Below are 22,546 nucleotides of genomic sequence, written 5' to 3' on the forward strand. Positions count from 1 at the left end.
AGAGCATGGAGTGAAGTGGTTGAAGTGTTTATGCTGGGACTCCCTTCTGAAAATATCACTGCTAAATTCCAACAGTGGAAACAAAACTTAGTCATAGGGTAGTAGTGAAAGGATTTATTAAGGGAACTCATCAGAGTTGGCAGCTGGGATATAAACCAATGTTTAATGCGGACATATATTAAAAGTAAAAATATGTGGCATGTGTTCCATCAGTGAGACAGAGTTTGCAAGGGTAAGGTTGAGTGACATCAATGGTTCATCATGTTCTTCAGTGTGAGGTGGAAGTGCTTTACTACACTGCTAGATCAGTTAAGTTCAAACCACACAGAAGACAAGTTAAAAGAGCTATGGAGCGCACTTGCAGACCACACTAAAAGCAATGGATCTGACTGCAGGCATTCAGGGAAAATTCAGTTTCTAGGCAGCAGGAAAGAGAGCAAGAAGATTGACCCCTTTGATGCCAAAAATCAACTATGAGGATAAGCTAGGCCTCTTCAGCCTAAAAAGAGCCAGCTCAGAAAGGACCTTATAGAAGTGTAGACTATTCCTATTAACTTCAAATAGAATACAGAAAATATAGAAAGGAAGCAAAAAAGATTTGAAAGGGAACATGGGAATATGAAAAAAAGCGGGCAGGAAATATAAAAGGAATAAATAAATATTACATTTTTTCAGCTGTGACCTAATTTAGCAGATAAGTATGGGTGAAGTTTTCTGTTATTATAGCATTGTCCTCTCCTGAACGCATAAGAAAGAGGGGTTTTAGTTAATTTATGCAGTTGCTAGACATGCAAGTGAGCACAATAACATTATACTACGTTCAAGTTTTACTTAAGCTTTATTGAAACTCAAACATTAATGTCAATAGCTTTAATCACAACTGGGTAGCTGGTAGAACTATTTATGTATATATTTTAACTGATCCACAGAAAATTCAACAAAACCACAAACACCTGATATCAGTCATACAGGAAACAAGAGTCAGAGAACAAAAAGTGATGTTTAACTGAAAAATATGAAGGAAATCACAAAACAACCTATATTTCAGATTTCCAGCATTCGCAATACTTTGCTTTTATATTATTTAAAAAAGACTACTTGACAATGCAGTCAAAAGTTCAAGTGGTTTATGGTACTTTGAATACTTTCAAACAAAACCTCAAGTGGTTAAAACGCACCCAGGACAGGGAGCAGCTAAAAGAAATGACTAGTTCAGAACCTAGAGAACCAAGTACGGAATCCCAAGACTGCTTGACACAAAAATCTGCCAGATTCAGTTAATATGGCTTCTGTTATGAGTTCCTGCCCATTGGGTGAAAAGTCTTGCAATACCAGTGTTAATCCTTGGGTCCAGAGCCAAACTGACACATCTTCCAAAACACTACGAGCAGTGCAGCTAATAGTTAGGGGAGCTTCTGCAATTCAGAGGCAAACAACGCATATTAGGCTACTTCAGAAAGAAATACTGAATGATTTTTCACTTAGCTTTCATGGCTAAAACTAAACAGTTGAAAGTTTCAGCCTCCACGGCCTTGGGTCAGCTTCCATATCTCTGTAACTCTTTCGAGTACAAACCCGTTCCCATCTGTTTCAGATGAAGTTACATTGTTTCCCATTGTGAGATTTGAACTCTTGATCTTGGGGTTACAAACCCAGTACCATAACCACTTGGCTATTTAGGCCAAGCCTCCAGATCTCTGTACTCCTCCTCCAACCACCCAAAGCTCTATTCCCTTGATTAACCAGAGTGCAGGTGATTAAAACAACAGTCATCAACAAAGACCTCCTGCTACTGAACATCACAATCTCGCCTGCCGACCAGTTGCCACTTTCTGTTGGAACCCGACCAGGCCTTGTTGCTGAGTTAGGACAGTTGCCACTTGCTCCAGCCTTCACCCAACCAATTCCTGCCCAGAGTTAAAATCTGGAATTCAGTGTTCTTGATGAAATTAACTCAATCTCAGCCTGAACTGTCTGCAATTTAAAAATTGTCACTGATTAAGCAATACAAATGATTGTTGTATGAAATAGAAAAAGTCACACTGATGAGGCAGTGGACTTTCCAGACCTTGATATATTTATTCTGTAGACTAAAGTCATGTGTCTCAAGGTCTTTCAAGATGGGCTCAGGAAATTTCTGCAGCAGTACACCTATCTTTCAAATATCATATGGTAAAACAGTATTCATTTTACAAAATCAGCATACTTAATTTGTTTAGAGAATATGTCATTTGAAATGCAACCCCAACCCACCTCCAGTTTTAACAGAGGCAGGTTGATAGGGGACGATTAATCTGCACTGAACAGGCAGGTCTGTTGTTATTTAACTAGCTTAATGCAGTTGCATGCCTCAAATTTTAGCAGTCATGTGGATTAAACAGCTGTGACCAGTTTTCCCAGAGTTTGGAAAACTCTGAGGTGTGTGACAAAAGCTGGATCTATCAAGTAAAGTGCCTTTCCTGGACTAATTGTGGGCCAGGAGGAGGAGTGCTCCCACCCCAGCTGAAGTCAACTTGCTTGCAACACCCTACAATCTCCTCAGCTGCTCATCCCCCCACAATCTTCTCCTCTGCCCAACTCCCAAAATTTCCTCTGCCTAGCCCCCCACAATCTCGTCTGCCCAACCCTCCACAATCTCCTCTGCCCATCCCCACAGTCTCCTCTGCCCATCCTCTACAATCTCCTCCTCTGCCCGTGCACCACAATCTCCTCCTCTGCCCGTGCACCACAATCTCCTCCTCTGCCCATCCCCCCACAACTCCTCCTCTGCCCATCCCCCAAAACTCCTCTGCCCGTCCCCCACAATCTCCTCGTCTGCCTGCACCCCACAATCTCGTCTGCCCAACCCCAATAATCTCCTCCTGCCCTTCCTCCTCCCAGCCCACAGTTTTCTCCTCCCCCTCACATTCAATCTCTCCCTTCTTTCTCTCTGCTTTCCATTAAGCTGTGGCCTTCTATCCCGACAATCAGCTTCTCAATCCCTTTGGTCAACCAGCCAGCCAGGGAACAGATAAAAAATTAAATTAAGTTCTGCCATTAAATTTTTCAGGGCCTCTGAATTACAAGGTTTCCCAATCGCTGTAACAATGCCCTCTACCCCCAACAAACATCAGGCCCCATAAGTCCCAAAGTGATGCATTTAAACAACATATGGAGCAGACTGAGTCACTCAGGAAAGAAAAATGTTAGTACTCATCTGGTCCACTGTTTAAATGTAGTATCATTTTTTGATTAACATGGTTTTACTCTGCATTTGACTGTACACTTAACTTGGAAGCACCTTTTTCCAACTGAGAACTACAATGAAGGGCAAAGGCCCATTTACACTATAGGACACCACCAATGTTTAAAAGAGCAGATAGAGCTTAGGTTTTTAAAGTTTCACTTATGTAAGAGGAAATAAATACTAGTGAGTAACAAGACAAATGTTAGACATCGACATGCTGTATTTGTAAAAATGTTACATATTTTGAAATAAATTCAACAAAATAAACCATTCAGTACACACATCTTCAAAGTTTTGTATAAACACGAGAATATTCAATTCTAAATATGTATGCCAAATGTTTTGTTCTTATATATGATATAAAAAGATGCCAAACTATAAAAGGAAACAGTGCCAGATCGACATCAACTCATCAATAACAATGTAAATAACATGATATTCTGTACAGCTTTCATAGACAACCAGTGTGAATTGCAATAAATAAGCAAATAAAATCTCCTTAAGCTAGACTGGCTTCTTTGATATTTAAGTAAAATATCTTAGCAATGCATGATAGTTATCTGAAGCTAGTTGAGGACCAGATAAAAGGCTGCAATTTAAAAGCTGAGCTAAACACAGGAAGCTGTTTCTAAAATAGAAATTAGAATGTTCCCTCACTGTGTTGATAAGATTGAACAAGAAAAAAACAAATCTGAATGCATTTTGTTCAAAAAAAATTCAGACGAAAATTCAGCTCTGCAACTAAAAGATTTGTTGGAATTACAAGTGTTCACTGGTTTCTCTAAAAAGTTTGCAAGATTCTTTTTTTAATCAAGGGCAACTGAGAACAAAATACTAGTCAGAATGTTCAGGGTAAAAGTCATAAACATCCACTGTGAACACATTCCTAGAAATATCCATTGGTTAAAACATAGAGCATCTGGTAGGGGAAAAGCCTGGAGGGTCTGTTGGAGAAAGCCTGAAGCAACATTCCCTGAGGTCTGGAGAATACATTTGGGACAGCCTAGAGCATCATTTTTAAGAAGCCTGAAGTGGCTGTTAGGGGAAGTAAACATCTGTCAACTGAAGTCTGGAGCTAGAAGCAGGCAGTCATCAGAGGACACTCTATCGACAAGTCGTATTCCAGGACCTACAGAGAGAAGCAGCTGGTTATTTTACTATTTATCTTATTTTGTGTCTTATAAGGATCTGAGTTTTTGGCCAATGTCATAAATTGCAGTGTTAGTTATCTCAAATTGTGCAAAATTGCACTATGTAAGGTCAGGGTATAAATGTGTTGATGGAAAATATTTCTGACCACTCACGATAGATATTAACCTGTTTTAAAATGAACAGCAATGTATTTGTAAGATAACATCATAAAGCAAAATCTCAGCCCAGAATTAAGTAATTGAAAATCAGGATGTCAATAGCTTTCCAATTGAAAATGCTGCTGGAATTTTAAAGTTTAAAGTAGCATATCTCTATGACTTTACTGTTGACTTGAAGAACTGACACTTCACTTAGTAAGGCTACAGTTCCTTCTGGGAAAAATGGTTAGCAGGCCTTTTTTAAAAAACAGAAATTTACAAGCTGAATATAATTTCCCTGCAGACAATTTTTGAAACCAGATTTCATTAGCTATAATGAAAAATTAGCCAATTACAGTGAACCTTTAGGAGTACTCCTTTTACATGCTGCTGAAGTAGCTAAATAGTCAATTAGCCTGCATAACAAAAAGTGCAGTAACCTAGCTGTGATGTACGTTATTCAACTAGCTCCAACCAAGGGACTGGAGATCACCATTATCCCAGCGGAATTAAGTGCAGAAAAAATCTTAACATTGACATTGATAAAAGCTGTCAAAATTGCATCAAGACCATAGTTCCGAATTAACTTGATTTATGTTGGAACTAGCTATGTTTTCACAGTATTTTTGTCTTATGGACTCCATTGGTACATCAAAATATTTAGCCCATCCATAAATAAAATAATTGCATCAGTCCTAAAGCTCATTACTTCCCAAGGCAGGAAATATGCCAGAAAGAGTGTGAAACACAAAGCTCTGTTGATGTAGTTTAGCTATTACAGTCATTCAGTCTGTATAAGTAAAACCAATAAATAATATAGCAGGATTCCTATGTAAATCACACATACAATATTCTCTGTCCATTCTGTTTTAGTTTGAACATCAAATAGACCAGAAGGATAGTTTAGGAGGCTCTCTGTGTGAGTAGATGCTACTGGTGTCATTTTTACATAGAAACATAGAAAATAGGAGCAGGAATAGGCCATTTGGTTCTTCGAGCCTGCTCGGCCATTCATTATGATCAACTCAATAGCCTGCTCCCACTTTCTCCCTGTACCCTTTGATCCCTTTCGCCCCAAGAGCTAAGTCTAACTGCCACTTGAAAACCTACAATGTTTTGGCCTCAACTACTTTCTGTGGTAGCAAATTCCACATGCTCACCACTCTCTGGGTAAAGAAATTTCTCCTCATCTCAGTCCTAAATGGTCTACCCCATATCCTCAGACTGTGACCCTTGGTTCTGGATTCCCCTACCATCGAGAACATCCTTCCTGCATCTACCCTGTGTAGTCCTGTTAGAATTTTATAGGTTTCTATGAGATCCCCCCTCATTCTTCTGAACTCCAGCAAATATATTCCTAACCGACAATCTCTCCTCATATCTGCCTTCCCGTTTTTGCTACCAAAGTGGATAACCTCGCATTTATCCACATTATACTGCATCTGCCATGCATTTGCCCACTCACTCAGCTTGTCCAAATCACACTGAAGCATCTCTGCATTCTCCTCACAGCTCACCCTCCCACCCAGTTTTGTGTCATCTGCAAATTTGAAGATATTACATTTTGTTCCCTCATCTAAATCATTAATATTTGTGAATAGCTGGGGTCCCAGCACCAATCCCTGTGGAACCCCACTAGTCACTGTTTGCCATTCGTAAAAAGACCCATTTATTCCTACTCTTTGTTTCCTGTCTGCCAACCAGTTTTCTATCCATCTCAATACACTACCCCCAGTCCCATGCACTTTAATTTTACACGCTAATCTCTTATGTGGGACTTTGTCGAAAGCCTTCTGAAAGTTCAAATAAACCATGTCCAATAGTTCCCCCTCATCAACTCTAGTAGTTACATCCTCGAAAAAGTAGATTTGTCAAGCATAATTTCCCTTTCGTAAATCCATGCTGACTCTGTCCAATTCTTCCACTGTTTTCCAAGTGCTCAGCTATTAAATCTTTTGTAATGGACTCTCGAATTTTCCCACTACCAATGTCAGGCTGACTGGTCTATAATTCCCTGTTTTCTCTCTACTTCCCTTTTTAAATAGTGGGGTTACATTAGCTACCCCCCAATCTGTAGGAACTGTTCCAGATTCTATAGAATCTCGGAAGATGACCACCAATGCATCCACTATTTCGAGGGCCACTTCCTTAAGTACTCTGGGATGTAGATTATCAGGCCCTGGGGATTTATTGGCCTTCAATCCCATCAATTTCCCCAACACCGTTTCCCTACTAATATTGATTTCTTTCAATTCCTCCCTCTCACTAAACCCTGTATTCCCCAACATTTCTGATATGTTATTTCTGTCCTCCATTGTGAAGACAGAACCAAAGTATGTATTTAATTGGTCAGCCATTTCTTTGTTCCCTTTATAAATTCCCCTGTTTCTGACAGTAAGGGACCTACATTTGTCTTCACCAATCTTTTTCTCTTCACATACTTATAGAAACTTTTACAGTCAGTTTTTAGGTTCCCCGCAAGCTTACTCTCGTACTCTATTTTCCCCTTCTTAATCAACCCCTTGGTCCTCTTTGGTCTGACTATATCATACCTGTTTACATCTATTTGCGTGGTTAATTCATCCACTTTTTTGTGAATGCTTCACGCGTTAAGGTACAAAGCCTTCAGGCTCATCTTTTTAACGTTACTTGTCCCGCTCCCACTATTTTTCACTGAGGCCCTGTTTGATTCTTGCCCTTGATTTCTCTGCTTATCACTTTTCTTATTCCCCTTTCTCTCTTTTGTCCTTGTCCTTGATTTCCCCTCCTCTGTGGATGAATTAACCATGCAAATAGATGTAAACAGGTATGATATAGTCGGACCAAGGAGGACCAAGGGGTTGATTAAGAAGGGGAAAATTGAGTATGAGAGTAAGCTTGCGGGGAACATAAAAACTGACTGTAAAAGTTTCTGACTCCTTGCATAGGTTCCCATCCCCTTACCATTTTAGTTTAAACTCTCCCCAACCACTCTAGCAAATGTTCCCCCTAGGACATCAGTCCTGGTCCTGCCCAGATGTATCTCATCCAGTTTGTACTGGTCCCACCTCCCCCAGAACCAGTCCCAATATCCCAGGAATTTGAAACCCTCCCCCTCACACCATCTCTTCAGCCACGTATTTATCTGATACATCCTGCTATTTCTACTCTGACTGGCACATGGCACTGGTAGTAACCCTGAGATCACTACCTTTGAGGTCCTACGTTTCAACTTACTTCCTAACTCCCTATATTCTGCTTTTAGGACCACATCCCTTTTTTTACCTATGTCATTTTTACCAATGTGTACCACGACCACTGACTGTTCACCCTCCCCCTTCAGAATGTTCTGTAGCCGCTCTGGGCATCCTTGACCCTAGCACAGGGAAGCAACATACTATCCTGGAGTCTTGTTTGCGGTGACAGAAACGCCTATCTATTCCCCAAACAATTGAATTCCCTATAACTATTGCATTCCCACACTTTTTACTCCTCCCCTGTGCAGCAGAGCCAACTGTGGTGCAATGAATTTGGTTGTTTCTGCTTTCCCCTGAAAGGCCATTCCCCTCAAAGCGGTACGTCTGTAATGCAGGGTAATAGCCACAGGAGATTCCTGCACTGCCTGCCTTGTCCTCTTCCTCTGCCTGGTGGTCACTCATTCCCTTCCTGCCTGTGGACTCTTAGCCTGCGGTGTGACCATCTCTCTATATGTGCTATCCACAATACTTAATTTTTAACAGATGTTGTCACCGAGAAACTACAGATAGATCAGCAAGAGCAAGAGGGTGAGGCCAAAAAATGAGCAGCAGGGAATGGAATCACCAAAGGAGATGTACTAGCTGTGATAGATCAAGCAGAAATGGAACAAAGCTATGGAGATGCCACAAAGCCAGGCCACAATGAAGAGACCCATACATAATCATCAACCTGTAGTAACTGGTTTCTCATCCTTAGGTTATTAGAATAGATTTGGTTCACTAATAATTATGCACTCATATTTATTAATTTTAATTTCTCAACACCTTCATCCCTCAAAGCTATTTTCCTAATTGTATTATAACATTGATCCAGGTTTTGAAGTAACAATAACGATGCAGCTATCAGTGCTCACTGTTATTACAGAGGAAATTGGATGGCAGCCAAATGCTGACTGATTTGCCCCACTTCTCCAGGAACTGTGCTACATGGGTACCTTGCAAATAGAATCAACACACTAAAATCTATGAAACAGCATGAAGTTGTAGTACTTACATGACTTACCCATAAAATACAGCAGAAAAAGTTGGGGCTGGTATATTCAGATGCAAGCTAATTTTTAACGGCATTTACAATATAATTACTGCCAATCAAGCTCTTTGCCCCTCAAAATTTAATTTTACAAATGTGGAGTCACATTTCTTCAGGATTCAATTAATGTTGGAGATTTTAAAAAGTGTATTATTTAACTTTTTCTTTGACTCCCTTTCTTTCTCACTCTCAATCCCATCCTTCTTTTCCTCTCTTTATTTTGCTTTCTGTACATGGTTTTACAATTAATTAACTATTCTGATATATATATACATCCTATTTTAGATTCTGAGAGGGGTGAAATTTAATCTCCAAACAGTCCATTTGTGTTGGCTGGGATATTAAAAATGTTAAAAAATCTCAAACTTGAGCCCAACCTGCCTAGAAATTGCCCATCCCTGATTTTAACAGAGGCAAGAGGCAAGTCAGGAAGACAAGGAGCAGGAAACCCAACTTTCTGTCCTCCAATCTCCACCCCACCATCCCCAACCACACAACCAAGCCTAGGATCTCTCCCCATCCCAGAAATATTGGAACCAATGGATCTCGGAGACATTCCCTCAATTTGATTTGTTGAAGAGACAGGCTGTTGCTTGCCTTGCTCACACTAGCCACAGATCCCTTGCAAAGCACTCAACGTTGTAAATCTTCTTTAGGAACCTAGGACTGTTTTGGGGCGCAAGGATACAATGTGCGAATGCCCTGCACCTCGCCCCACTGAGGCAAGCAGCAACCAACTTCATGCTGCCTCCTCATCTAAATGTTTTTAACATGCAGCCCAGCACTAAATGTGCTACTGACTGTCTGGACACTGAAAATGGCACCCAGCAGCAGGAATGGCAAACATGTCTTAAAGATAGCCTGCCCCTCTTAGAGGGGAATTGCACTCATTGCACAGAAGTTGCTGAAGATTGCTGGTGGAATACTTAGGGAGAAGAAAAAGTATAAAAACTGAAGCAACTGGCAAAAGAGAGGGCCCCCAGGATTTCTAATGTGGAGCTGGAAGGAGGTGGAAAGGAGGGGAGAGACTATTAGCAGAATCTTCTCAACTTAGTCCCTGACAGAACAACAGGACCATTTTTGGGTTGGGAACCTAGTTCGCTGATTTGCACACCGGGCCATTGTTCTTTCCCAAAATACAGGAATTACCATGCTGCCTCTCCGACCAATAGGGATAGCAGGAAGAATGACACATCCATTCTGTCAAAGGAAGCATTTCCAATTAAAGGGGTTACAGGTAAAAAGGACTCAGCAGCACTTTGATTTTTAAGGCGGCAACAACCAGAGATATGGAGAGGGTACCCTGGAAGGATGCTCCTCAGCTTTCTCACGCTTACCTGTTATGGGATGCGAGAGCCTGCAGTGAGGTGATCTTTCCCAAGAATGGAAGGAAAAGGACAACCTCTCCAACCAAGCAAGCATGGAAGGAAATGGCCAAGGAAGTCAGCAGCAGGAGTGTGGCCCCTCCAACCTGGAGACAGTTCACCAAGAGGACCCAGGACCTCAGGAGGAGAGGAAAGGTGAGCGGGATAACATTTTCAGGTGCCAACCTCGGCACTAGACCATAAGACCATAAGATATAGGAGCAGAAATTAGGCCATTCGACCGATCAAGTCTGCTCCACCATTCAATCATAGCTGATAGGTTTCTCAACCCCATTCTCCCACCTTCTCCCCATAACCTTTGATCGCCTTACCAATCAAGAACCTATCTATCTCAATCTTAAGTACACTCAGCCTTCTGTGGCAATGAATTCCATAGATTCTCTACTCTCTGGCTAAAGAAGTTTCTCCTCTTCTCTGTTCTAAAAGGTCTTCCCTTTAATCTGAGGCTGTGTCCTCAGGTCCTAACCTCTCTTACTAGTGGAAACATCTTCCCCACGTCCACTCTATCCAGGCCTTTCAGTATTCTGTAAGTTTCAATCAGATCCCCCCTCATCCTTCTAAACTCCATTGAGTAGAGACCCAGAGTCCTCAAACGTTCCTTATATGTTAAGCCTTTCATTCCTGGGATCATTCTCGTGAGCTTCCTCTGGACCCTCTCCAGGGTCAGAACATCCTTCCTGAAATATGGGGCCCAAAATTGCTCACAATATTCTAAATGTGGTCTGACCAGAGCCTTATAAAGCCTCAGCAGCACATCCCTGATTTTATATTCTAGTCCTCTCAATATAAATGCCAACATTGCATTTGCCTTCCTAACCACCGACGCAACATTCAAGTTAACCTTAAGAGAATCCTGGACTAGGACTCCCAAGTCCCTTTGCACTCCAGATTTCTGAATTCTCTCCCCATTTAGAAAATAGTCTATGCCTCTATTCTTCCTAACAAAGTGCATGACCTCACACTTCCCCACGTTTTATTCCATCTGCCACTTCTTTGCCCATTCTCCTAACTTGTCCAAATCCTTCTGCAACCTCCCTGCCTGCTCAATACTACCTGTCCCTCCACTTATCTTTGTATCATCTGCAAACTTAGCCAGGATGCCCTCAGTTCCTTCATCTAGATCATTAATGTATAAAGTGAAAAGTTGTGGTCCCAACACTGACCCTTGCGGAACTCCACTAGTCACCAGCCGCCATCCTGAGAAGGACCCCCTTATCCCCACCCTCTGCCTCCTGCCAGACAGCCAATCTTCTATCCATGCTGGTACCTTGCCTCTAACACCATGGGCTCTTATCTTACTGAGCAGCCTCCTGTGCGACACCTTGTCAAAGGCCTTCTGGAAATCCAAGTAGATAACATCCATTGGCTCTCCTTTGTCTAACCTACTCATTACCTCCTCAAAGAATTTTAACAGATCTGTCAGGCATGACCTCCCCTTGATGAAACCATGCTGACTTGGCCCTATTTTACCATGCACTTCCAAGTATTCTGAAATCTCATCCTTACACTGTGACTTTCCCAGCATTCTCCTGCACAGCGCTCCTCAGGCTAACACACTTTGTAGCCCCATTCATTCCTCTCTCTCCAGGCACCCCACATCCCAATTCGAACACCCAACACTCACACTCCCTTTCACCCATATCTCACAGTCACCCTCTAAAAATGTTGCCCGTCCATTCTCCTAACACAAGCTATTACCTTTACTCACAGCTGTCTGCTTTCTCTCCCTGCAGGAGAAGAGTGCGTAACTCGGAGGAAGGCAGTGACCTGGGGTCATGGTGGCCCTCCAGTAACAGGCACCTGGTCAGCCATTGGCAATGCAAACCTACTGATTCACTGGAAAAACAGTCTTATTCACGAAGGTTGCAGATGTCAGTAATCACTTGTCATGAAACCCTGAGTCTCCTGAAGACTGGTTTACACACATGTCAAGAGAGCTGATCCTTTGCCTGTACACCCTGTGGTGGGGGTCTCCCCTCCTTCCAGCTAGATCACCATGACCATCTCACCTACCCTGTGAAGAGGCATGTGACTGAGGAGAAGACAACTGCTGCTGCTGGCTTTGCTCCTGCTGCTGTTGGCACTGGCATGTGCTCTGCTCATGACTCTCAGCAGAGATGACCAACGGAACTATATAAGCTGCACCCATGCCATGTTGAAAGCTGGATAGATGATGTGTTTGCCAAGAAGTTAACAATCGCCTGTCAAACAGTGAAATCACTGTGAGAGAAACAATACTGTGAACAGCAGTCTATGAATAGCCATGACTGGAGCATCTCAGTTGACACTGTGCAAAGCTGAAGCAGCTTGTTATTTTCACTGAAGAAGCTCTTCATGCTGGTCACTCACCTCAGTGACCCAGCCGAGTTGCTGACAGGTCAGGGAATAGGTGCCCTGGCTGAAAAATCCAGGAAAGGATTCAGGTTTGAAGCAGATCCTAACTGCATTCTTAACAACCTAAACACCTCCTAATTCTTTACCTGACAGATCCAAGGGGGTTCTCCACTTGCTTTCAATCCCATCCCGGGGCAAGCCAAGTGGATGGAAGAACAGGATCTTGACCTCAGGTCAATTCCAACAATTTTCCACCCCAAAGGCACTGAAACCAGCCTCCACCAAGCTGGAAAAATTCTGCCCAATGTTTCTGCAAGGCACCAAGAGCATCAGAGCAGCTGGCCACTGAGGCCAATTCCTGGAGTCTGGCCCCATGAGCCTGGCAGCAATGCCACTGGAAGTTCAATTACCCATCAGGGGTGGGTCAAGTTCAGTGAGTGCATCTTCACATGACATCTCCAACTCACCACTCCACCAATGTGACACACTGCTCAATACACCACACCCCCGTCACCAATCTCTAGCAGTCAAAACTCAGGCCTAACAGTTGGATACTCCACCTCACCCACATACAATCACCAAGGATGCCAGCCTCACACTCACCTCACACTGCCTCCACATATCTCCAGCTCCTCAGTTATGGGATACACATCATTCAAACATACTGCAACAAACTTATTAACATTCTCCCCTCTCTCCTGCAGGGCAAGGTGACCAATAAATGGAGAAAGCAGAGCAGAAGCCAAGAGGGACAGGCACATCTACATTATTTAAGCTTCCTGATATGGTGCTCCACAATATGAGGTAGGTTGTGTCAGAGTCCCATGCATGCAGCATTGCCAAGAGTGTTCAGGATGACAGTATGTTCCTAGCTTTTGCCCCTTTTTCAAAGTTGCAGATGGTGTGACCAGCACCTCTTGTTTTTCACCCCACTGTACTTCCCTCAGCCCAACCCTCTGTCATTCAGCATTTCTGCCTTCAGATAGCCAAGAACTGCCATCTGATCAGCCATTGCATTCCCTTCATCAACTTTCCCTGTTGCTTCATCAAAAAATTCAATTAGATTAGTCAAGCACGATCTGGCTTTTACAAGTCTGTTAGCTCTCCTTAACTAACTCAAATTTTTCCAAGTACCTGTTAATTTCTCTCATTATTGTCTCTGAAAACTTACTGCTGTTAAACTGACTGGCCGTTAGTTACCTGGAATGTCCTTACACCCTGTCTTGAACAAGCCTACCACATTTGCCACTCTTTAATCGTTTGGCACCTACCCTGTATCTCGAGGAAGTTAGATGATGACGGCAAGCCTTTTTTTTGTTATCTCCACCCCACTACCCACTCCACCACCACCCTTTCTTTTGCAACTTGGGATGCAAGCCAAACGGACCGCTCAAAGCATATCCTTTCCACTACATCCTGCCAATCAATTTTCATCCTATCGATTTCCTCTACCATCTCCATCCCTGATATTTTATCAGCCTCCTCTTTAGCAAGCACCTATTCTGTCTTATTTGTGGCAGAGCCTTCCAGCTGCAGATCAGTTGTAACAGTCACCTATGTACCACTGGAGCCCTAACAAAAAGCCCAGATGATAAACATGGTCATCTTCACCCCAAAGGATGAACAAGGGGGCCCACCCCTCCTTTTACTACCAGCTTACCATTTACATGCTGGTGGAAGATTTTTGGGTTCCCTTTATGTTAATTACCATTCTATTCTCATATTCCCTTTTTGCCACTTCACTTCCCCTCTCAACTTATTGTATTTGACCTGGTTTTCGCTTGACAAATTTACCTGATATGCATTATATATCCTCTATTTTTCTTCAGCATATTTTCCAATTCCCTCATCATGCAAGGAGCTATGGTTTTAGTACTCTTATCTTTCGTCTTTGCTGAAATGTACCTAGCCTGTAACTGAAGCATCTCCTTAAAAATCACCTATTGTTCCATTTCAGTTTTTTCCTGTCAATCTTTGATTCAATTGCACACTGGCTAGATCCCTCCTATCCCAGTGAAGTTAGCCCTCTTCCAATTTAGACATTTATTTCAGGTTGTTCCTAGATCTTCTCCATTACTGATCCAGACCTAATGATGCAATGATCACTCTTAACCAAGTGCTCCCCCACAGCTTCTTAGTCCACTTGACCCACCTCATTCCCCAGCACCAGGCCCAGCAACGCCTCCTTTCTAATTGGACCAAGAACACACTAGCCAAGGAAGTTCTCCTGAACACATTTCAGAATTCTTACCCACCCATACCTTTACTCTATGTTATCCCAATCGATATTTGGGTAATTAAAGTTCACCAATATCATCACTATCGATCTTACACATCTGTCATTTTCCTGGAGATTTAAGCCGATAGAACATTTCCAGTAGCATGATTATTTTCTTTTTGTTTTCAGACCCCCTTATGCCTTACAGATTATTTTGATTTAGCAACTTACAACCGTATGTTTTACTAATAGTGGCTTTGCATAGTGAACTAGAGATACTTATATAAAGAAGCCAATTAACACCTCTGCCATGTCCTGGGAGTTCATCTGAATCTGTCACAAGGAGTCCTTTAACAATGCTATATATATCCTTTACTGTCTTCTGACCCCTACTTTGGTTACATTTTAAATGCAATACAAAAAACATTCTTATTCAGATACAAGACAGTCATGTGACAGGTAATGATCAATAATGAAACTGTAAGCAGTGTAGTATGAAGAGAAACTCAGAAATTCGATAATATCCTGTCAAATGTCTGGTTATTTATAATTACAGACTTATATGAAATAAGTACTTACTGCCCCACTTCCTGTAGCATGGGTGCTGGGCACAGGAGATAATTATCCGTCGCCATGATACTTGGTCTCTCAGCTGGAAAATGAATCATTGCATGAGTTCCTTATACTGAACTGTTTAATGAACTGACAAATATACGTGTTTCCAAAGGTATTAAATTTAACATTTTATTTTTTAAAAAGGGCATTAAATTTTGCAGCTAGAATGTCACAGATTAACAACAAAATGACACATACATTTTGGAAAATTAACTTCTAAAAGTTCAAGTAGAACAAAATAGACTAAATTTGATGGGTCCAAGGTAGAGAAAAATTGCATCTTTAATGAATTCTTTCTAAGAAATATACTTTCTCTGTTAAAAAAAAGATGCTCAAGAAATTAATTCCTGTATTTCCAGAAATACAGTTTCAATATAGGCTGGTTTTAATTCAGCCAGTCGCAGTGGGAAATATGGGAGTGTGGAAGGTGCTGACGTGGGATTCCCAGCCACTGGCAGCAGGATGTAAATTAGGCTCATTAATGAGACAATTAACATCCATTATCCATGAGCCCACTGCAATCCAGTGGTGGCTCAGGGATTAAACGGGGGTCGCATGGCTTTCCCGTGCCCTCAAGCAGGCGGTCAGCAGGCCATGTCATGTTTGAAAGTGGCCTCCTGGGCCAGGGTCCCTCGTACTCAGGCACTCTGTGCCCAATTGAGGGACCTGGCATTGGGTGGCAGGGTGTATTATGGCTGCTGAAAGACAACCACCTGCACTTGCTGCCAAACACCCACTCCCGTGACTCCATCCCGCCTTCACTCACCTTTGATCTAGCCTTGGGAGGGTACACAGCCACCACCAGCCACCATTCCATTGGCACTTGCAGCAAAGATAAGTTGCTGCCTTGCTATTGGCCACCACCTCTCTGCGGGTGGGACTTCCGCCGCCGACTTCTCTGACCAGTAGGTGAGACCCCTGTCTGCCTGACAAAATCCCAACCTACGTTTTATTATATTTCTTTTGTGGGAACGTGAACATTGCCAGTGCGCCACCTTCTTGAATCACTGCAGTCCATATGGTGTAGTTACATCCACTGCAATGATGGGAAGGGAATTCCAGGATATTGACCCAGCGACAATGAAGGAACGGTGATGTAGTTCCAACTCAGGATGCTGTGAGATTTGGAGGGGAACCTGCAGATGGTGTTTAGTGTCTGGTGCCTTTCTCCTACTAGGTGGCAGAGGTCACAGGTCTGGAAGGTGCTGTTGAAGGAGTCTTGCTGAGGTACTGCAATGCATGTTGTAAATAGAACACACTGTTGCCACCATGCATCAATATTGAAGGGAAAAAATTTTTTGTGGTGGACATGGATCAAGCAGGCTGCTTTGTCCTGGATGGTGTTGAGCTTCTTGTGTTGTTGGAGCTGCACTCATCCAGGCGAGTGGAGAGTATTCCAACATACTCCTGACTTGTGCCTTATAGATGGTGGACAAGCTTTGAGGAGCTAGGAGGCGAGTTACTCACCGCAGAATTCACAATCTCTGACCTGGTCTTGTAGCCACAGTATTTGTTTCTGTTCGATATGTAACCCCAGAATGCTGATGGTGGTGGACCTGGGGTTGGTCATGCCATTGAATGACAATGATAAATGGTTGGATTTTCTCTTGTTGGAGATGGTCATTGCCTGGCACTTGTATGGTGTGAATGTTACTTACCATTTAGCATGCCAACCTGAATGTAGGTACAGACTGCTTCAATATCTGAGGAGTCGTGAATGATACTGAGCTGTGCAATCATCAGGGTGCATCCCCACTTCTGGTCTTTCAATAGAGGTAAGGTCATTGGTACAGCAGCTGAGGATGGTTGTGTCTAGGATACTACCCTGAGGAAATCCTGCAGCAATGTCCTGGGGCTGAGATGACTGGCTTCCATAAATCACAACCATCCACCTTGATGCCATATTCAGTCAAATGCTGCCATGCTGTCAAGGGCAAAAGGCAAAGCTGAAGCATTTGCAACAATCTTTAGCCAGAAGTTTCTAATAGATGATCCATATCAGCCTCTTCTGGAGGTGCCCAGCATCATAGATGCCAGTCTTCAGCCAATTCAATTCACTCCATGTGATATCAAGACTTGGCAGAAGGCACTAGATACTGCAGAGGCTATGGGCCCTGACAATATTCTGGCAATAGTACTGAAAACCTTTGCTCCAGAACTTGCTGCGCCCATGCCAAGCTGTTCCAGTCCAGCTACAACACTTGCATTTACCCAGCTATGTGGAAAATTGTCCAGGTACGTCCTGTACACAAAAGGCAGAACAAATCCAAACCGGCCAATTACCGCTCCATCAGTCTACTCTCCATCATCAGTAAGCTGATGGAAAGAGTCATCAATAGTGCTACCCAGTGGCACTTGCTTAGATATAACCTGCTACTGACGCCCAGTTTGGGTTCCGCCAGGGCCACTCAGCTCCTGACCTCATTACAGCCTTGGTTCAAACATGGACAAAAGAGCTGAACTCTGGAGGTGAGAGTGACTGCCCTTGAATCAAGGCCACATTTGACTGAGTATAACATCAAGGAGTTCTAGTAACTTGAAGTAAATGGGAATCAGGGAGAAAACTCACCACTGGTTGGAGTCATGCCTAGGACAAAGGAACATGATTGCGGTTGTTGGAGGTCAATCATCTCAGCTCCAGGACATCACTGCAGGAGTTCCTCAGGGTTGTGTCCTCAGCCCAACCATCTTCAACTGCTTCATCAATGAACTTCCTTCCAACATAAGGTCAGAAGTGGGGATGTTCGCTGATGATTGCACAATGTTCAGCACCATTCACGACTCCTCAGATATTGAAGCAGTCCATGTCTAAACGCAGCAAGTCCTGGGCAATATCCAGGCTTTGGCTGACAAGTGGCAAGTAACATTCACACCACACAAGTGCCAGGCAATAGGTATCTCCAACAAGAGAGAATCTAACCATCGCTCCTTGACATTCAGCAGCATTACCATCGCTGAAACCCCCACTATCAACATCCTGGGGGCTTACCATTGACCAGAAACTGAACTGGACTAACCATATAAATACTGTGGCTACAAGAGCAGGTCAGAGGCTGTGAATTCTGCAGCGAGTAACTCATCCCCTGACTCCTCAAAGTCTGTCCACCATCTACAAGGCACAAGTCAGGAGTGTGATGGAATACTCTCCACTTGCCTGGATGAGTGCTGCTCCCACAACACTCAAGAAGCTCAACACTATCCAGGACAAAGCAGCCCGCTAGATTAGCATCCCTTCCACAAACAGTCACTCCCTCCACCACCGACGTACAGTGACAGCAGCGTGTACCATCTACAAGATGCAGTGCAGGAACTCATGAAGGATCCTTAGACAGCACCTTCCAAACCCATGACTGCCACCATCTAGAAGGACAAAGGCAGCATATAGATGGGAACACCACCACTTGGAAGTTCCCCTCCAAGCACTCACCATCCTGACTTGGAAATATGTTGTCGTTCCTTCACTATCGCTGGGTCAAAATCCTGGAACTCCCTCCCTAAAAGCACTGTGGGTGTACCTACATCGCATGGACTGCAGCGGTTCAAGAAGGCAGCTCACCACCACCTTCTCAAGGGCAACTAGGGATGGGCAATGAATACTGACCAAGCTAGTGACACCCACATCATCCCACAAGTGAATTTAAAAAAAGGCAGTCACAACTACCCCACCTCTTGAATTCAGCTCTTTTGTGCATTTAGCACAGCGGTAGTGCCACATAACACAATGAACTGTATCCTCAGTGTGAAGATCGGCCTTCTTCTACACAAAGACTGTATGGTGATCTTTCCTTCCAATACTGTCATAAACAGATGCATCTGTGACAGGTAGATTGGCGAGGGTGAGGTCAAATAAATTTGCCTTTTGTAAGTTCTCCCACCACCTGCCACAGGCCCAATCTGGAATGTCCATCCATCAGGACTCGCTCAGCTCAGTCAGTAGTGGTGCTACTAATCCACTCTTGGTGACGGACATTGAAGCCCCCCACGCAGAATACATTCGGTACGGTTGCTACCCCCAGTGCTTTTTCAAAGTGGTGTTTAACATGGAGGAGCACTGATCCATCAGCTGTAGGTGATAATCGGCAGGAGGTTTCCTCACCCATGTTTCAGCTGATGCCATGAAACTTTATGGGGTCCAGAGTCAATGTTGAGGGCTCCCAGGGCCATTCCTCCTGACTGTATACCAATGTGCCCCACCTCTGGTAGGTCTATCATGTAGGTAGGACAGGACATACCCACAGATGGTGATAGTGGTGTCTGGAACATTATCTGTATGGTATGATTCCATGAGTGTGACTATGCAGGCTGTTGTTTGACTAGTCTGTGGGACAACTCTCCCAATTTTGGCACAAGCCCCCAGATGTTAGTGATTTATAGTCCTACGTACTTATAGACATAATATTTATATGCATACTTACTTATAATGGTCGAAGCATTTATGTAGTATCTGCATAAGATCAGATCTGTGCCTCTGCCTGCCATGAAGCCATTTCCTCTTAGCACAACTTCAAATTCTTCTGCAAGTACAGAAATACCCAATTTATAGCAAGGATAATTTGAATATACTGCACAAGACATTCTAAGCATCCTGGTTAATTCTGTGCAAGAAATACTGTAAGTTATTGAAACCAACCATAGGGCAACATATCTCACTAATTTGTGATTGTTGACAATAAGTATTCTAATTGAAGCACTTCTTCAATGACACTGATGATAAAATAATGAACCTTGTTCCCTGACCCTGCTTGATATTCAGATTAAGGAAGACTAAATCATGTGAATTTCCTTCAGGTAAGACCAGTTGGTGTTTGGGGGAGGTGGGGGAATCTTCTTTGAGAGAAGCTCATTTCCTTTTGTTTAACAGCTTACCAATCCAAAAATTGTAAATTTTCAATAATTATATTTTACAGAAAGGGTAATTAACCCATTACAAGTTTTGCTTCCGGTAATTTGCAATATTATTTTCATATTAATAGCTGATTAATTTTGTGCCACTCAAATACATGTCTTTGTAAAAATAAATTTGTAAATAGCTTGTACAAATGCCAGTCATAATTTTAATATTTTGGCGAATCATGGGAAGTGGTGATGTAACATGGCATCACAGTTAATCTGTGCTCAGATAAGCTAACAGGTAATCTTATTGGTCAGATAATTCAACAAGGGCACAATATAAAAGAAGCATAACTTGTGGATCATATGAGGACAGGTTCTGGTTACAAGAATTACTGAAAAGGAAGCAGTTTGATTAAGATACTCAAAATTATAACATTTGACCAGAAGTCAAGTTAATAAAAATCATAGAAAAATAACATTCCAGAATGCTAGATCATTGGTAAGTTAAAACGCTTGTTTTCCAAATATATGCCAAAATAATGAACAACCAAACTTACTCCACATTTGAATAAGGCTTCCATTCTACTTCAATTACTGATGTGAAACTGGCAGGTAGCAAACAAAAGGCACAACTAACAAACCGCAGTAATGCTGTAGGTTACAAGTCACAAAAGTTACTTTTACCTTTGGGCGACATTGAATCAACCAGCCAATATACATTTATCCTGATCACCAATGAAAATGAAAATCGGTAAGGATATATAACAGGTAGCTGGAATAATAATATTGATTGTTTTAAGCTAACAACCAAAGTCAAAATTATCTGAACCATGTGGTAACATTGAGCAAGCAGGAGCATACATACTCAGCACATTCATGCTTACGAATATTCAAAGATTTCCACTCCCAAGCAAATGAATGTTTAATACTTTGAGAATAGATACATTTATCTATACACTCAACATGAAAAAAAAACTTCCCATGCTATCCAACAAACCAGTTTTCAAAAACAGCTTTGCACAACAATTGTGTTCTATTACGATTTGTATAAAGGAAGATACCAATTTGCTTTAATGCAAGAAGAGAAACAAAAAATGCTGGAAATCCTCAGCAGGTCTGACACCATCTGTGGAGAGAAAAACAGAGTTGACATTTCGATGGCCATTCGGACTTTCTGATAGAATAAGCATGCTTCAGTTTATTCCCCACATGAAGTTCAGGAATACAGCTAGACTCTAGGTCTTGAAGGATTTCTATCTATTTGAATTCAGTTTACCAAATACAAGTGGGATGAGTTGGGATTCAGATTATTGTAATACTAGCAGAGACCTGCAAAATATTTGTGGTGTACTTGTGGTATATTTACTGCAACAGTACCTCTTAAATCCCCATCCCATGCAATTCCATCCTTTCCATGCCATACTCGCCCCATTACTTTAATCTGTCTCATATGATCCCAAACCATTCCCCCATCACATCCTATGCTATTCCCATTCCCAATTATATCCCTTCAAAGCCATCCCTTCGCCCAAACCAATTTCATACTTCGCATGTATTCATCCACTCACGTCTTCCCAACAACAACTTATATTTATATAAGGCCTTTAGCATAATAAAACATCCCAAGACGCTTCATGTGAGCATTATAAAACAAAGTATGACACCAAGTCATATAAGCAGATATAGGTCAGATAACCAAAAGCTGGTCAAAGAGCTAGGTTTTAAGGAGTGTATTAAAGGGGGAAAGTGAGGTAGATTGGAGGAGAGGTCTAGGGAAGGTATTCCAGAGCTTTGGACTTTGGCAACTGAAAGCATGGCCACCAATGCAGGACTGATTAACATCAGGTTGGACAAGAGACCAGATTTAGAGGAATGCAGATATCTCAGAAGATTGTGGGAGTGGAGGAGATTACACAAATGGGGAGGGACAAGGCCACAGTAGGATTTGAAAATAAGAATGAGAATTTTAAAATCGAGACGCTGCTTTGACAGGAGTCAATGTGGGTCAGTGAGCACGGGGTGATAGGAAATGGGACTTGATTAAAGTTGACGCATGGGCAACAGAGTTTTGGATGACCTCAAGTTTACAGAGCATAGAATGTGGGAGACCAACCAGGAGTGCTGGGAATAGTCAAATCTAGAGATAACAAAGGCATGAATGAGGGATTCTGCAGCAGATGAGCTGAGACAGGTGCAAAATCAGGCGATGTTACGGGGGTGGAAATGGGCCGTCTTAGTAATGTCACGAATATGAGGTAATAAGCTCATCTCAGGGTCGAATGTGACACAAGGGGCCAAATCTTCGCTCCCACGTCAGGTGCACAAAGTTGGGAAAATTCCCCAACTCCCTAAACCCAGCTCAGAAGAAACCTCCAACTCA

The 22,546-nt window shown here is 42.5% G+C and overlaps 1 protein-coding gene across 2 annotated transcripts in view; it reads right to left on the reverse strand.

Moving 5' to 3' along the window:
• Positions 1–22,546, reverse strand: part of antxr2a (ANTXR cell adhesion molecule 2a) — a 311,452-nt gene that overhangs the window by 185,799 nt on the left and 103,107 nt on the right. For both annotated transcript variants that reach the window (XR_005943132.1, XM_041188750.1), the window contains exons 9-10: positions 19,749–19,847; positions 15,298–15,370 (exon numbers count right to left, since the gene is read on the reverse strand). Coding sequence is in view for 1 of the 2 variants with exons in the window: in XM_041188750.1 (XP_041044684.1) it covers positions 15,298–15,370; positions 19,749–19,847 (172 nt within the window). In the remaining variant the exon portion in view is untranslated. The remainder of the gene's footprint in view (positions 1–15,297; positions 15,371–19,748; positions 19,848–22,546) is intronic.

Source organism: Carcharodon carcharias, chromosome 1, assembly GCF_017639515.1.
Source record: "Carcharodon carcharias isolate sCarCar2 chromosome 1, sCarCar2.pri, whole genome shotgun sequence".
Taxonomy (NCBI): domain Eukaryota; kingdom Metazoa; phylum Chordata; class Chondrichthyes; order Lamniformes; family Lamnidae; genus Carcharodon; species Carcharodon carcharias.